General features: G+C 43.2%; 2 protein-coding genes across 2 annotated transcripts; both read left to right on the top strand.

Annotated features, from left to right (window-relative positions):
* Positions 1-545: 545 nt before the first annotated feature.
* On the top strand, positions 546-5820 carry LOC142563063 (uncharacterized). The gene is made up of 4 exons (XM_075673573.1): positions 546-812; positions 3187-3364; positions 4292-4424; positions 5622-5820. The coding sequence occupies exons 1-4, from the start codon at positions 719-721 to the stop codon at positions 5733-5735; spliced, it is 519 nt and encodes a 172-aa protein (XP_075529688.1). The 5' UTR covers positions 546-718; the 3' UTR covers positions 5736-5820.
* Positions 5821-13030: 7210 nt separating this feature from the next.
* On the top strand, positions 13031-17109 carry LOC142563646 (uncharacterized). The gene is made up of 4 exons (XM_075674230.1): positions 13031-13311; positions 15412-15589; positions 16214-16367; positions 16897-17109. The coding sequence occupies exons 1-4, from the start codon at positions 13218-13220 to the stop codon at positions 17008-17010; spliced, it is 540 nt and encodes a 179-aa protein (XP_075530345.1). The 5' UTR covers positions 13031-13217; the 3' UTR covers positions 17011-17109.
* Positions 17110-17203: the final 94 nt, after the last annotated feature.

Below are 17203 nucleotides of genomic sequence, written 5' to 3'. Positions count from 1 at the left end.
ATATTCAGCATCGATGTACATCAAAAATGACTCTTCTAACCGAACACCTGAATTCGCAGTAGCGTACAAGAGCTCATAGAAGGACCGGCGGTGGCATTGTACAATTTGTCTTTGTTTCTACGGTGTCATAGCTAAAACGCCGAGAAAACGAAGAACACGGTGAGTATGAAAATAAGAACTGGTAGAAGTTATACCTGTAATCCGTCAAGCACGTCAAGCAAATTGTTTGTCGAGGTTCAATTTTTTTTCTTACATCTGTCGGGCCCCCATAAGAAAGAACAGCTACTGCAAATAAAAGCAGTAAGCTACGAATCATTTGATTTATATGGTGTACGCGTTGAAATTCTTGCAGTAATAGTGCGATAATGCTCGTCGAACATTTAAGATCCCTTGATTACTTTATTAGCGTTGAAAAACCATCAGCAGAAGCAGAAAAAATGAAAACAATAGACTCACGAAGACAAAAGCTAAACGTGCCGGCATCGTGGAACAGCTGGCCAGAGAAGCTTCGCGTACTTCAGCTGCAATGTCTCGTCGAATTCTCACCGCAACCGCCACAAAACGGAAACAGTAGGTGCGAGGACGATCGCAGATCATTTCTTTAGGGCGAAACTATTGTTTTTAGGCCATAAGGGCCTTCGACAGCAGAGGTTTAAAGAGTTGCACTCTCGTTATTCGTGAAGTGGAGTGCGTGTCGTCTACCACCGTCGGGGTCATCATGATGTCGTTTGCGGTGTCCTCGGTGCTCCTAGGTTACCTGGTCACCGTTGCTCATGGCGCGGTACAATACCACCAGCTGATCAAATGCAGCCGTAAGTTGGAACTCCTTGCGGTGCTCGCGCTCAATTTGCGTCTCCCACTCACACCAGCGAGACACCTGTCTTGTGCACTGATATATTAGCCCCCTTTCGGAATCATATCATCTCAAGGTTATAATGTTCGTAGCATAAAAGAACGCACAAATAAATACACAGAAGGAGGCCCGAGAGCTCCAAGCTGTAGGTGGAATTCTTACTAAATATCACGAAGCTGCTAAAAGAGAATTATAAGAGCAGTTAACTTAGCTGCATTAGATATTAGACCTCGAAAATGAATACAGAAATACTTGGAGGACGCTTCAGCAACGTCTTTAATAGTGGAACGCGATATCATTCAATGATCCCTCACTGCTTCTTACGCTTCCCGGCAACTGCAGCTTATGTAACCATAATGCTTACCAGGAAGCGCTGGCTGCCAATGCTATGCAGGAAGGCGAGCTTTCTAGTAGAAACGCGGCCTCTAGCGTGGGCCGATCCCAGAGGTAGTACACAGCCACGCCAGTAAAATTAAATCATTTTACTGTTTGAGCTCAGTTATTGATGCGCACTTTCAATACTCTAGTCTGAGAAGGTTTAAAAGGAAATGCATGCGCTGTTTGTTTGTTGTTTTTTGTGGGATTTGTTTGTGGGATGCCATTCTCAAAATTTCGAGGAATAATGTTGTCAAGAATGTAAGACCTGGTATGAGGAACCTTAGTGATAGAATGGTGTGGCAATATAACCCGCATATACCATATGTTATATATCAAGGCGTGGTGTACATATACCTAAATGTATGCGGGAATTTTCGCTCATGAGCAACTCCGGCGACGTAGACACCGGATTTCCTGCGACACGTAGTCCTGGGCGCTATCGTGTCAATGGGCACGAAATAAAAAAAAGGTATAAAAATGAGCAATATTCTAAAAAGATAAATGTGAAACTTAATATTTCAGGAAGTAAGAAAACACTTCTTATTTGAGAAGAATCAAGCGATATGCACAATGTTTAATGTAAAAGGATGGAGCGTCCAAAAAAGAAAGAGTGGGAAATAACCTCGAAGAACGGAGAACTCAACATTCTATGCATTACAGTCTGGTTCGTTTCTGAGAAAGAGATTTGATATCTACGATGACTCTGGCAATCGTGCTCGTAAAGGGACTAGAAGCGAAATGAAGTGTACCAAAGCTTTAGGATATCATGCATTACACAGGGTGCGCGGAAAAGATTGTACATATACAGCGTTAAAATTGAGCGTTCTGGGTGAAACAAATAGAAATTTCAGTTTTCTAAAATCATACAAGGAGACGTCACCACATTCACGTTCGCTGCCAGTTTAAGCAAATCCTAAATTCTTGAGAATGTTGAATGATTCCTTCACCCGCACCGAACTTGTATTGAAAATAACCAGCATCAGTGCTGGGTTGAACGGATTATTGCGTCCACATTTGGTGTTTATCAAGCTTTCAAGCTAGGTATACTGCCTTATCCCTTCAACTTCAATAGCAGTGCTTATAAAGCGCACAGTGGATCAATGAACCAACTCTTGCACAAGAACATAAAAGTATTTCAGTCTGGAAAATACTATAGGGCATGGATATTCAATTCTTGCAGGGAAAGTCTAACCACTACATCATTCAAGTTGAACAAACAAAAACGATTATAATCAACATGCCTGCCTCTGAAACACTCAGCATGAGCGCAACATTAAATTGTTGAGATAAATGAAGGCTTCAGGCGCGAACGTGATGATAATAACTATCAGTTGTACAACTGTTGTCCAGCAAAGTGTACCGAAGGAAAGATCATGCGCCAAATTGTTCCACGAAATTTGATAAACAGTCTAGCCTAATGTAATTGCGCGTGTTGGTGATAGCTATTTATTCATTTTTAGTACGCATAATTATTGGCTGGCAACAATGCAGGCCGCGGTGGCTGCAATTCGACGGGTGAAATGATAAAAAGCTTCTGCAACCAGCTTAAGGTACAGGTTCAAGAAGCCCGGATGTTCAAAAGTATTCTGAAGCCCTCCACTGTGGTTTCTTTCACATCCGCTGGGTTGCGATGTAAAAGCTCATCAATCAAGCAATTAGCTCAGTGACTTGTAAATAAAGTACGTCTATGGAAATATCGTGAAACTTTCAATAAGATGTAAGTAGCAGATTTTCTTGATGGAACAGCGCACCCAAGACATCAGTTGATCGTAGAAATAACTGGATCCGCTGACGGACTGGTAAGAATTATGAATTCTGGATAGCTGCGAATGTCTCGAGCCAACCCATGAATGACAGATGGCACAAAGAGAAGTTAATTTTTACGCGCTGTCCTTAATTTGCATGAGTCCTTCCTCTGTCCTTTATAAGTTCGATTCGCCTAAAAACATTCGCAGAAAACTACAGTGCCGAGATCATGGGCTTGGTAACCAGGGACGCAATCATCGGCCACCAGATGATGGCCAAGATTAAGCTTCGTGTCTACGACACCATCCTGAAGGATCTCAAGCTGAGGGTGGCGCTCTTCACTCCTCGAGGCACAGTCGTGCCGTGTATAGAACGCTTCGGCTCCTGGTAAGAAAAAAAACCAGAAACCTTGGCTCACGTTAAGGTACAATGGCTTGTGCCGTTACAAATTGCAGCGGCCACGAAAAAAAAGTTATGAAAGGGGAGTGGGTAGTAGAAGGAGGCGGTTAGCACCTTGAAAGCTGCGTTGAAGAAGTCTACGCTGCCTTGATGCGTGCGCCTTGCCTCCTGAAGTGCGTGGCAACACGCTCGCATCAAAGCACCCTATCGATGATGGTGGTGATCATGATTTACTGGCGTCCCCGTTGAAATGGATTTGTGACAAACAGTCTCCCAGCCTGCTTGGGCTAATGAGGTATGCTGTACATGCATTTCATTCTAGCATTTTTGTATACCTCTCTGTAGTATTCTTTTTCCTGCTCAGAACTTCTCTAACGACCTTGTGCCGCTACCTAGGCATGTAACGGATCCGGTCGTATCAATCTCTTCCCCACTTTTTTCGATCAATGCTCTAAGCGTCTCTTGCTTATCTCGACTGCCTGCCGAACTGCTGATCGAACTCGGGCACTCCCCGACATCTGGTGGAGGGCGTAGCAGTAAAGCTAGATGGCACCTGGTGGCGGCACGGCAGAGCTCGACAGCGACACTGAGACCATTATCTCACCCCGTATGTGGCTAGTTAGACTCGTTTTTATATTATATTCTCAGTTCCTGACTATTGCTACGCATTTTGAACATGACGAGGTATCAGTTAACACTATTTTCATGCTCATACAAAATCTACAACTTATCTGAGTGACAGTTTCTTTCTAGAAGCTGTTACAAGATACCCAGATCCATCTGAAGTCGGCTAAGAAGATCTTGTTCTCAAAATAAAAAGAAGAAAGAACACACACGCACGAAATGCCAACACAAAGTTGCAGATATATAAACAGCTTCATCCTCCAACACCTTATGCCCTGCTTTTCTTTCCAGCGTCTATGACGTTTGTGAAAACGTGCCGGACGACAAGGTGACAATGTGGACGACCAAGTGTCCCGTCCAGCCCGGAACCTACTGGCGCAACTTTGTCTTCCGGGTTTCGCCTAAACTGGAGAAGCATATCGGCGTAAGTGTTATGTGCGGCGGTTCGTGCTACCGTCTCTGCGACACGTTAATCCGCGGCCACCGGGTTTATTAGGGTAGTGTTCGCTGTTTAGCCGTAGCTGCTTTTGAAGGTCCACAGACCGTAAACAAGAAATGAAGCAAGTTTAGTCAATTCATGAACATTATGAGGCAACCTAATTATACGAAACCATCCTAAAATGTGCAAGTGCCCTCCTGATGCTTATGTCGAAATTGGTTGACATCCCTAAATATATTAATTCCTTGTTTTGTGAAGGAAAGGGCCGTCTCAGAAACAAATCCAATGTGAGTGAGGGAGTGAAACAACTTTATTTGGTCCACTATAGACGTAAGCAAACTCAACGTCACTCGGGGACCATCGGGGACCATCAGACCAACCTGACGGCCCTCTCGCGCGCCTTCTGGACTGACAAAAAATTTCCTGTCTCAAATTTTATCGCCATGTCGCGTGTCTTGTTGTCATTTCATGGGCCCAGCCTTTCTCTTACACAGCAATTCCGCTACGTTATCCCGGCTGAAGTTGGTGGTCTCACCATGGCCACATTGTGTGAGGTTATGAAATTAATTCGAAGGTTTCGAAATAGCGTCGCCATTTTATTAAACGTATGAATGTTGCTAAAATGCAATGAACTTTACCACATCCTCTATTTGCAAATTGTCTTCTAAGGAAGGCAACGAAATCAAGAAAAGCATAAACCATAATGATTCTCAGTTTTATTTAAATCAAATGTAGGCTAATTGTGAACGAGTCTTAAGGGATTAAGGAACTAGGCAGCCGTAGCTCATTTGCGAAAGCGTCGCACGTATCATGCTGAAGCTTTAGATTTAGCTACCTCCACTGGCCAGTCGACATTTCGGTCAGTTCAACTTTCCTTCAATTTCATCACGAATATGAAGGTTATCGAAAAAAATTCAAGCCACACTCACATTTATTATACACTCCAAATAAACAAAAGAAGCACCTCTTCCCCTACGCTCTCTTTGGCTTCGTTGCCTTTTGGCATCGTAAAGTTGTTTTTAATAATTTAGATTCTGGATCGCCGTGATTCCTTTCCCTTCTCGTTAGTAAACTATAGCACTCATTGCTCCGGAAAAGCAATTACAGGCTCAGAAACTCCACTTACACAATGGTCAAAATTTTTCCTTCCTTTCTCCCCATTCCTTTTTCTTTTCTGCCCAGGATGGAAATCTCATCGCAGCTATGATGTTGGAAAGCAAGGGAACGAAGCTTTCATGCCAAGCCCTGCACTTGAGAGTTTTCAAGACCAGGCCGACAACGGACATTTGGGATTAGAATGTCTCATCAGCGATGAAACAGCGTCACGTGGAGTTCTGCAGTGTGAATTCAGAGGAATAAAGAGAATATATTCGGATGGCAAGGCTGAGAGTAAAACGTAAATGATACCCACCTATGGATGTAAAGAGCAGCACGCCACACTAAGACATGCTTACATTGAATGCATATTTAGAAAAAATATTTAATGCGGCAGTAATTAATCTCATTAAAGCCATTTCAGTCCGCAGCAAGCTCAAAGCTTGGATTTGCGCACGAATGAAGGTGTTGCATGTCGCTTACTCAGGCTTCTCGTTGCCACTGAACGGCACTCGTGATAATGCATCCATAAATGCACGAATGCCCATTTCTTCTAAGAAAAGTTTATTAAGGCAACGAACTCGAGGCAATATTGTGCCTAATGATTTTTCCACGATGGAAATTGAAACGCTGCTATTGTTGAGTGGAGGAACACTCAAGGGAGTCCTTTACATTATGATTTCCTATTTGAAGGGATCACTGAGCAATGCAATGTTTGAATTGTGAAAGACGAAATTAGTTCGATTGTCATAACGTTCTCAATTTACTATGGCGAATCAATAACGCCAGACAAGGTTTCGAATTAAAGAGGTTGTATTTGTCATTGCGACAGATCCGGGGCTTGTACGTTGCACTCAATAAGGAAAATGGCAGCTGCAAGACCTATTTTCGCAAAGCCTTCAGGTTTTGTTCAGTATAGTCGCACAGACAAGTGTCAACATATATGGAAATTACAGACGAAGCATGGTTATGTGGCACTTCGTGACGCAAACGCATAAAGACAAATCAAGCCACCACAATCACTTTTATGGTATGTTTAGTTAGATTACATTGATTGAAACCTGTAGTGTGTGCTCCAGTATCAGGAAGTCACTGCTTGACATTGGGACCTTCTAGAAACTCCTAGATATGCCTTTAACTACGGCGTTTACTCTGAATTTCTTGGTTAATGGTACCCCGTGGTGTCCCCATGGTACTCCATGGTGTTTCTTGTCCCAAATAAACAGTGCTGTACCCTACATAACAGATTTTCATCATGCTTTTCACGTACAGCAAAAATAACCTTTCCTATTATTTGTTCACCTGACTTCCTACAAATGGACCCTTTTCTTATCTACTGAGTAGGCATTTCTAAACTCATTGAAGTTTCGAAAATTTTATCTTCATCTGATACCGATGTTATTAACTACAAGTGTCTGAAAAGCACCCATACCTATTCTTCCGTTATACTGTCGCATGTCTTTTCGCAGTGATTGCAGAGTACCACGTTGCCAGACGACTGGAAGGTGGGGAAGGTGGATTTGGTACACAAATATGTTGGCGTTCGTAGCCCCCACAACTGCAGACATATTTCATTAACGTCAGTTCCATGCGACTTGTTTGAACCCATAATAAATCCTAGTCTAATCTCGCACCTCGAATCGAACTGTTTCTTCACGCCTAATCAGCCTGGTTTTCGCAAATGCCACTCATGCGAAACTGAACTGCTCGCTTTTACTAATCATTTATTTTCCATTTCGGATTGCTTAACATTTATGGATTGCTTTTTTTAGATTTTGCGAAGGCATTTGACACTGTGTCATATCAACTACTACTTTTCAAGATTAGTAAACTAAGTCTTGATACTAATCTAATCAGGTGGATGGAGTGCCTTTTGCAACCGCATCGAGTACGTTACAATTATTGACTTTGACTCACCTGTATGCCCCGTAACATCTGGAGTTCCGCATGGTCTACTAGGTCCAATCTTATCCTAGGGCCCTATAACGTAAAACTATTCCAATATGTTTCTATTCCAATCTCCCGACGTCAAATTTGCGTAACTACCCACGCAAGCACCGGGTGGTCACCCACAGGGTTGTCTGTACAGACCAATCAAACACTCTCCTCGTCCATAGGAGGTCACTTTTGTTGGCTCGAAAAACGAATAGCATTGCCTACACTGAGCGGCATGTCGTATCTAATTGGCTGACAAGAGGCGAGGAGAACGCTCAAGTGGAGAGGGACCCGCTGGGGCAGAGCCAGTGCGCTTAAAATCGATAACCGCATGAAGGGGGTGGTGCCGGCGTCTGTGCTTGGTCGGCTTTCCCTTACTTAGCTTGTGGTGGCTGGTCGAAAATTGCGGCGGCATGCTACGAAAGCTTAAGAATGACGCTAAAACTGACCCTCAGCAAAGAAGAGTTGGCAGAATGAGGTGGCAAACGTGCCGAAAGTGCTCGAAAACGTTACACGGCCACGCGAGAAGATTTATTATACGCAAATACACCCATGATCTCCGGCAGGTGCGAGTAGCCAACGTCTCAGAGATCGGCGGCAGCCATCTTTTATTCCTTTCGGAACGGGGCAGCCTGCGGCTATTCCGAAGAAAATTCAATTTTGTTCGTCATATTAATGCATCTTTATCGTGCACACGTCACTTTGACGCGGTGAGTTTGTGCGGTTCTGTGACGTCGCGTGACGGGCAGGTGAAGTAGGTGCAGCCCGAAAACTATTTACCAATAGCCGAGGGCTAATGGCGAAAAGGGGTCGAATCAAAAATAATTGTTGTTCTTTTTTCTGTCAAATCATGCATAATCGGTGTGCACACATCATATCAGATGGGGAGCTATCGCGGTTTTCGTGACGTCATGTGACAGACAGGTGAAGTGGGGGTGGTGGAAAAAAAGTTTTTGACCAATCGTGGAGGGCTGATAGCAGAATTGGAACAGAAAAGTTTGGAATAGTTTTACGTGATAGCGCCCGTAATTTATATTAACGACCTTCCTGATTCCACTGACTCAAAAACTAGACTCTACGCTGATGATTTTGTATTACATAGACGAATGTCTAAACCTCGTGATACAGTCACTCTTCAATCTTATCTGGATAACATCTCCACTTGGTGTCACACTTGGTCTACGAAACTAAATATTGGTAAATGCAAAGCAATGAGAATAAGGCGTACGCCTAACCAGTCTTCATGCACCTACTTCCTTAATAACTATCCTTTATCTTCTGTCTCTGATCATAAGTACCTTTTCGTGTACATTACCACCAACCTATCACGGAAAACGCACGTTGAACATATCGCTAGTAATGCTAACCGAACACATGGTTTCTTTCATCGCAATTCTTGCCTGGCTCCTGAGTTCCTAAAACTACTTCTATATAAGACTCCATATATAAGACTCTTGTGCACCCGAAAGTACAATATGCCTCTTCCGTTTGGGATCTCCATACTAAACCACTCAAACAAGTTCTCGAATCCATACGAAATCGCTCTGTTCGTTTTGTACTTTTAATTATTCTCGTTCAGCCAGCGTAACGCTTATGAAGGAAACATGAGATATTCCTGACTTTTCTTTACGCCGTCGTAGTTCTCGTTTACGCCTCTTTCAGAAAATGTTGGACCGATGAAACTCCAAAGGAATCAATCTTTATTACTCCTACTTGCTTTTCATCCCCAATGGACCACCGGTTCAAAGTTGGCGTGCCAACCAGTAGGACTAATCACAGTACCCGAAGCTTTCAAGTCGGCTGTATATGAATACCTTCGTTAGTCTGCCTTCCACACGTGTATTACTGTCCATTACCCACTCCTCTATGTAACACCTAACGGCCTGATAGTAAATACGTGAAATTAAATGAATGAAATTCGACAATGGAAGGAGACGTCCAGTCATTTAACACGAATAAAAATACGGAACCCATAGTATGGGATTTTGCCTTGTGCAACATTATTGTGCCATTTTTGCCGACTCAAAGAGCGTTCCATGCATATTAGCATGAATTAACACGGCGATGTACATCACCAGCACAATTTCTAAAGTGTTCCGTGGTTTTTCACTACAGCTCTGATGTACAGCGTGTTAAGGATTAAGCTTGAATTGGCGTGTCGATCGTACGTGAACCCTCAAGGAGTGTTCTGATAGACATTTGGGACGCATAAGTAACTTAACACTCTGCAAGAACTGATCTTTCTGATGATCGTGTTTTATAAAAGCCTTAACATTTCACGTTTGTCGAAGTTCTAGTTCCCTTGTGGTACAATTATTTTTCTGAGTGAAATACCTGACTGCAAGTAATTTGTTTTCTCCAATAAGTTCCACAAGCTACTTATACAGATTCTTCACGAAGAAGGACTACACGTATCTTTAAAAAATGATATTTATAATAATGATCTGCCAGACGCCATCAAATCCAATATCAGACTATTTGCTGATGACTGCATCATATATCGTAATATTCACTCTAACTGTGATAATGACATTCTTCAATCTGACCTAAACGCAATAAACGTATGGTGTTCAACCTGTTTAATGCCTCTACATCTCGCTAAAAGTAAATACATGTCTTTTACTAATCACGCATCCCGAACTTCACCATCTTACATATTAAAGGACAGCCTTGTTGAACAAGTTTCCAGCTACAGATATCTTGGCGTACACATAACCCCTAACTGGACGTGGAATAATCACATTAACCATATCCTCGCATCTGCAAACCGTTCGCTTGGTTTCCTTAAACATAACCTCAAACATGCTCCCGTGCACTTACGCAAATGGGCATACACAACACTAATACGGCCTAAAATACAGTACGTGTCAGCCATATGGGATCCGCATCAGAGATACCTAATAACTGACCTAGAAGCCCTGCAGAACCGTGCTGTACGCTTCATCTTTTCAGATTATTCACGAGAAACCAGTGTAACAGCATTAAAAAATCGCACCGAGCTTGAAGCCTTGACCCTTCATCGTAATATATCCCGCTTACACTATTCCATGAGCTTTACTATCACGTGTCTCTTCATAACGAGTTCATGTGTGAACCCTCAGCCATTTTTGCACGTCGGGATCATTCTTGCAAATTCAAATGCATAAAGTGTTGTTCCCTCGCATTCGGTCAGTCATTTATACCTCGCACCGCGATAGAGTGGAATAATCTGCCATCGGACATTGTTACGGAGACAAATGCGTCGAAATTTACAGACGCTCTACCCAGTGCCGTGCATAAATAATATATAACGTGTTACTCTCTGATTTGTAAACAGATATTTTTCATGTGCCGATAACCAAAGCCTCCGCGACATTGTCATTATTTGTGCAAATCATTTAAAGTTGCTCTACTGACAACTTTTATTTTTTATTTTTTGTTTTTCTGTGTTTATACGTTGATACACTGTAATTAATTCTTTACCAGTTTCGTTTTTTTATTGCATTTAGATTACGCACATGCCTCACCAAGTAACGTTTGCCCTAAGTAATGCACTCCCGGGTCTTTAGGGCTATTGTGAAATAAAAACAAAAATAAACATATGCCGTATGACAAACCATGCGATTAAAAAAAAGAAATACCCAGTTTTAATTTGGTCGTTGCCACCAGCCATGATATGACAATGACGAACACTATAGTTGCACTACTGCTGCTGCTTTGATGCAAAGGGCTTTGTTTTAAACCCTTGGTGAAGCGTGGACGTATTGTCAGACTTGTTTCCTGGAGGTAGTGGGCGTGTTGTGGGCTACGATGAGGCGATGGAATTCATTTGGTCGACAGTGCAACGTGATGGTCTCTTGCAAGTATGAGCAGATAGATATTGTGGTATATTAAGCACATGAAACGCGAACAAAAAATGAAAAATAACATCGCAACCTCTTCACGATACCATTTCACGACATTGGTTTATGCCTATGGAAGTAGTAAAACTTGGGCCATACAATATGAGATGGTACAAAAAGTTCAGGTGGTACCTCTGCTGAATGTTGTTACAAGTCCGTAATGAGAATATTGTTTATAAATGTCAGGACAGCATTGTGGCCCGGCCTTCAGAGAAATTAGCTGAATGCAACCACAATGACATTACTTTTAATGTTGGCGTGTAAGTTCAAGCAAACTGTTTTTAAAGTTCTGCAGCGCAAAAGCACGTTTAGAGGTTGAAATATTTTTGGTAAGGTAACGAGCCAGCGAGAAATGTAGCAAGGTGCGCAGAGGTAAAGAGAAACGTTGCTCTGATGTGGTACTTTTGGGAACCGTCACAATGGGTGACCTAGAGGAACACTGGCCTATGTTCAAAGCTCTTTTTTGTCGGCCCTGAATGCTTTTACGTGGTTAATACAAACTATACGTCAGTTAAAATGTTGCTGTGTTCACGGTGATTTCAGCTGGCTCAAACGTAGCATTCTAATTATGAGACAAAGCCAAGATAACTCGATTCAGAACTTGTGCTTTGTGGGGCGTGTGAGAAAAAACTGGGAACAGGGTTTAAACCCACTTGGAAATTGATTTGTACAAATTCAGGAACTGTGGTGGACTACCAACTGGCCAGAAATATTTCTTCCAATGCATGTGTCTTTGGGAGTGCGAGTTGACCTATAATCTTCTTAGTGCATTTTCTAATTTCCTTGCTTCCGAAATGTCCATTTTTTTTGTGCACATCTGCCAAGTGAGAGAAAAGGAGCAGTGGGAGCCGCATATACACGACGACATCTCCATGAATAAAGGTAATAATATTATTTAATATGTTTGGCTTCATAGTTGTCCCACCAGAAAGAAACGAGAAAAAGGCACCCTTGAATTTCTTCCCTGGATAAGGTGTGCATAAGTGCAGACAATAAAACTCGCAAAAACGATACATTGTGTTTTATTTGCTGTATTTTTAAAGTAACGGTAGTCGTATCGAAAAACATTAGCCGGCTAACTTTTCCTACTGCAGGTGAGCTAGGGTCCAACTAACAGGGTTTGCTTGCGTGGAAAAATTAAAGCCGTGAACTAATAAACTGCAGTGTTGGCTCGCACTACATGGTTCACCTGACTTTACAGGGTGAAAATACGAAACTTGTGCAGAAGGGGCTTTTGCTTCTACCTTTGTAAGGGCTGCACATAGATCTGTGCCTTCATCCGCAGCAGCTGCTGATCTGCCGTCACAGCAATGAAAATTTTAAGGAACCCTTTGTACTGAAAGCGATCGTTGTTGATCTGATCTACCCGTTATTTGACATCTGTTCTCTCGACGACATTGTTGTTTTGCAATGTCAATCTGCCGAAAAATAATGAAGAATGGGTTTAAACAAGTTTTTCTATACTATTGAGGATGAACGTTATTGCAGAACGCATTCGTACAAGCCAGATGGCGTGCAATTCATCACAGTCGAAATACAATACCACTGAATATTTATCGAGCTTTTTTTCAGTACTTGGAAATTACTTCTATTTCCACCTTTCGTTCAGACTGTCCTAGATCTAGGGATCACCAGCAGGGGAGCTGTGAGTCTTAAAGCTGACTGCATTTTGAGCCGACATCCAGTTTCTAATTATTCCGTTCTTTTTCATCTTGGCCTCTGTTCTTTTGCTTGAGTTTATTGTCGATGCGAAGGGAAGGTGGAGGTTGCAAAGGCCAGTTAAATAGCCTCCTCGGAGGTCGATCGTGGAATCGTAGCCCGCAGGACTTCAGTTTTTTTTTACCTGCTTAGACAACAGCCTGCCGTCATGACGTTCGCCGTCGTCGCAGTACTGCTGGGCTCTCTCGGCGGCGGTGGAAACGAAGGCCCCGTGCAGTACCATCCTATGCTCAGATGTGACAGTAAGTCGATCGTCCCCGTGCACCCTCCGCGCGTCGGGACATAATTGTGGCTGCAAGTTTGGGCAGTCACTTGTGACCATTCAGCATTGGAAAAGATGGGACGAGGAATAGAAATACACACGCATTGAGTACTAACAGCTGTTTTAATTGGTCAACATTGGCAAAAATGCAGTGCATGCTACTTGACCAATGCTAAGTATGTTTGCAGTTGGTTAACGCTAACCGCCACGTAACATGTTGTTCAGGGTTGACTAAAAACTATACTAGCTGGCCAACGGTCATTACCAGCCTTGTTGGTGCGTGCTTGGCGGTTGTCAGTCAGCGCACTGTGCCTGTCTTTCTATTTCTCGATGGCATCTTTTGCATTGATAGAAACAGGTCTCTTGCGATGTTCTTATCATGCAGATTCAGTGATGCAACAACATGCATCATATCATATGTTTCAATGCACGTTCCATGAAATGCATTGAAGGAGGTCTGTAGATGACTGACGGCTATACTTGAGGAATAGGTTTCGAGCCTCTATAACAGTTTCACGAAAAGGGATCAACAGGTGGAGTTGTGTGCAAGTTCACAATGTGGATATGATTGGCTATTGTGGGCTTGTTGACAGATCATCTCGACGTTGTTGTATCACAGCGCACACAGACACGCACTAAGTCTAACCTACCGCCTGCGTCAATATGTTTGAGTGTGTGCTACGAAAACAGGAGGGTGATTGAATTTGAGGCCAAAACGCACCAATAAGAAAAATGGCGTCCGTGTAGTTGTACGTAGTACCCATGAGGCTACAACAGAAATTCACACGGTGTTCCTCAAAACTAAACAACGTGTAGTTGATAGAACATTGCACTCCGGACCAGGGGTTGCAACATTCCCTTCCGAAAAACTGAATCGTACATTTCCTTGGTCGTATTTGCAAGACAGAGCAATACAAAGGTTACGTGTTCATTTGTCAGAAGAAACATGAAGGGAAGTTTTAAAAATTTAAGAAAGCGCACTGTAATAAAAAGTAGCCCGCGTGTCATTGCTAAATCAAGTTAGTGTGCCTCGGAACGAAGGCTGCAGATGGGTGCTAAGGTCGAAAGGAATGAGCTGGGGACGCCTGACCAGGACGAAAGGTATCTGCTCACAGTGCTTCGTGAAAAAAAGGTTCCATGGCACTTCGTGAAAACTGCACTTTAACTTCCTATGGACGAGGCACATTCGATACTCTGCTTGAGGATTTAGACCCATATTCTTAGCATTACTACTGTAGATAAATGACAAGAAATCCCCGAAATATGGCCTTAGTGTATCTCGAATAGTGTAATGACTTCGTGGCACCACTGACAAAGGACACGCACTATAGGTGTTAGTGACGTATGTTTCCGTCCAGGCGGCATTTGTGGTTCTGTGAACAACGGTATTGTACACTTTTCTATTCAATACCTGTATGTAAGGAACCGCAAATGCCACCGCACAGGTAAACCCAAACGACGTTTCTGGAAATGAAAAGTGTACAATCATTTCATTCTACACGTGATAACATATGAAGCAGAAACATAGAGATTAACAGAAAAGCTCAACAACAAGTTAAAGACCACGCAAAGATCGATGGAACGAAAAATGTTAAGAGTAACGTTAGGAGACTAGGAGAGGTGTCGAATAGAGAGCAAATGGGGATATCAGATGTTCTAGTTAACATTAAGAAAAAAAATGCAGTTGGGCAGGCCATGTAATGCGTAGCGAAGATAACCGCTGGACCATTAGAGTTACAGAATGTGTGCCAAGGGAAGAGAAGCGTAGTCAAGGATGGCAGAAAATTAAGTGGGGTGAGGAAATTAGGAAACTTGCTGGTGCAAGACAAGGATAATTGGAGATGGCTCGGAGATGCCTTCGTCCTGCAGTAGACATCGAAATGGCTTGGTGATGATGGTGATGAAATACTCGTATATTTATTGTGCTGTCCATTGGCTACACTTACAGTAAGGGTAACAAAAACTGTGGAAAACGTTAGTGGAGTTCTACTGAATGGTACACGTCATGTTTGCAACTGCCTCTTTGTCGCGTGAGATGGTGCGCGGGGCAACATGCTAATAACCACTTGTCACAACGCAGATAATCACACAGCCGAGATAGCGCGCCTGACAACAAAAGATGCCATCGTAGGCTCAACTATGAAGGCCAAGATAAAGCTGCGTGTCTACGATGCTATCCTCAAGGACCTGAAGCTGAGAACTGCCTTGTTCACTCCAGAAGGCCACATCGTGCCATGTATTGACGGGTTCGGGAGCTGGTAAGCAATCTTTATGGAAGCGTATGCCCACAAGTATCCAACTCTCCCTCGGCGAACTCTTGTCCAATGCTATTCACGCAATGTGCAATGCGTTCATTCCGCGCCGGCTTCGGTTGGCGGTCCACTTTCGTAATAGCCACAAGTAATAGTGAGAGCATTTAGAGATGGGCTAACAGTGCAGAATTCACCTTATATATACTGATAACGAAAGCCCATGATTGCCAGCATTACGCGGCGTCGTCCCTTCCGTGTTGCTGCTTCTCGGTCAAGCTAATAACGCTCCGTCAACGCCGTCATCGAAGTTTTTTAGAAAAGGAAAGATATTTGCCTTTGACGGGATCGCATTAGTGCTTAGCGATGGATTGACTGATCGGCTCAAGGGCTTTAATTTCTCAAAAGAAGTCTAGGAGAAACGCAGTTGTGGATGGCTCCGGTTTAATTCCGACTGCCGGGAAATGCTTAACATGCACATAAATGTCGGTACACGAGCGTCTTTGGATTGGAACCGCACCAGCTACAACGTCTTTGAACATAGCTAGCGCAAGAGCGCACCACATATTGAAGAAGTGAACTATCAGGCAACTTGCAGCACGCAACATGACATCTTTGGCTCGTACATTGTAGCGTGTACGACCTCTGCAAGGCGAACAAGAAGAATACGAAGCTTCTGGGTAACGGGACGAAGCTAGAGAACACCGCCAAGTGTCCCATCCCCCCGGGTACCTACTACCGCACGCTGGAATTCAAGCTCTCGCCGGAGCTCAACAAGCACATCGGGGTAAGTACGTGCCAGAGCGCAGGGCTCAGTTCTCCGCCATATAACACACACACACACACACACACACACACACACACACACACACACATATATATATATATATATATATATATATATATATATATATATATATATATATATATATATATATATATATATATATGAGACGCAGAAGCATGCGGCTATCTTTATCTTCGGCTTACTTGCCCAGCAGTTACAGCTGTTGGAGAAGGTCGGGTGTGCTTGTCGCATGACCTCCGAAAAGCACCCGTTGTCTCTACTCAAGCTGTAATAGTCTAGTTCACACAACAACAAATAACATTACAAGTCACTAACACGGACAAGTTAGCAGGGGTTTCCGATGATATCTTCAGAACATCGCAGAAACATGGTATAATATGGACTTTTACAAGTACACTTCTATGTGAGCTGGTCCTTAAAAAACGAGACCATGCTTCTCACAATGAAATCCGCCTACTGTGTTTTTTTCTCTGCGCTGATGTGGACGTGAATGTTCTTCTGCTCGCAGAACGGTGAACTTCTCGGGACTATGCGACTTGAGAGCGGAACCAAGGTGGTCGCGTGCCACGCCCATTTCATGGTGCTCTACCCTCAGAGGCCAAAAGTGAAGGAATGGTATTAGACGGCACTACCTGCGATACCTGCCGCGTCACCCACCTGAACGGTTCACTGCTACGCGACTCAATAAATGGAAAGAACGGAGCACGACGATAAGATTGAAGGCAGCGACTGTGGCTTGTTTTACACTTACTTCTACGACGTCCGGCTAAAATACCAGGCTTCTCGTGGCCATCAGCGGCGCAGCCTTAGAAGTT

This window comes from Dermacentor variabilis, chromosome 11, assembly GCF_050947875.1.
Source record: "Dermacentor variabilis isolate Ectoservices chromosome 11, ASM5094787v1, whole genome shotgun sequence".
Taxonomy (NCBI): domain Eukaryota; kingdom Metazoa; phylum Arthropoda; class Arachnida; order Ixodida; family Ixodidae; genus Dermacentor; species Dermacentor variabilis.
This window is presented reverse-complemented; position numbering and strand designations above follow the sequence as displayed.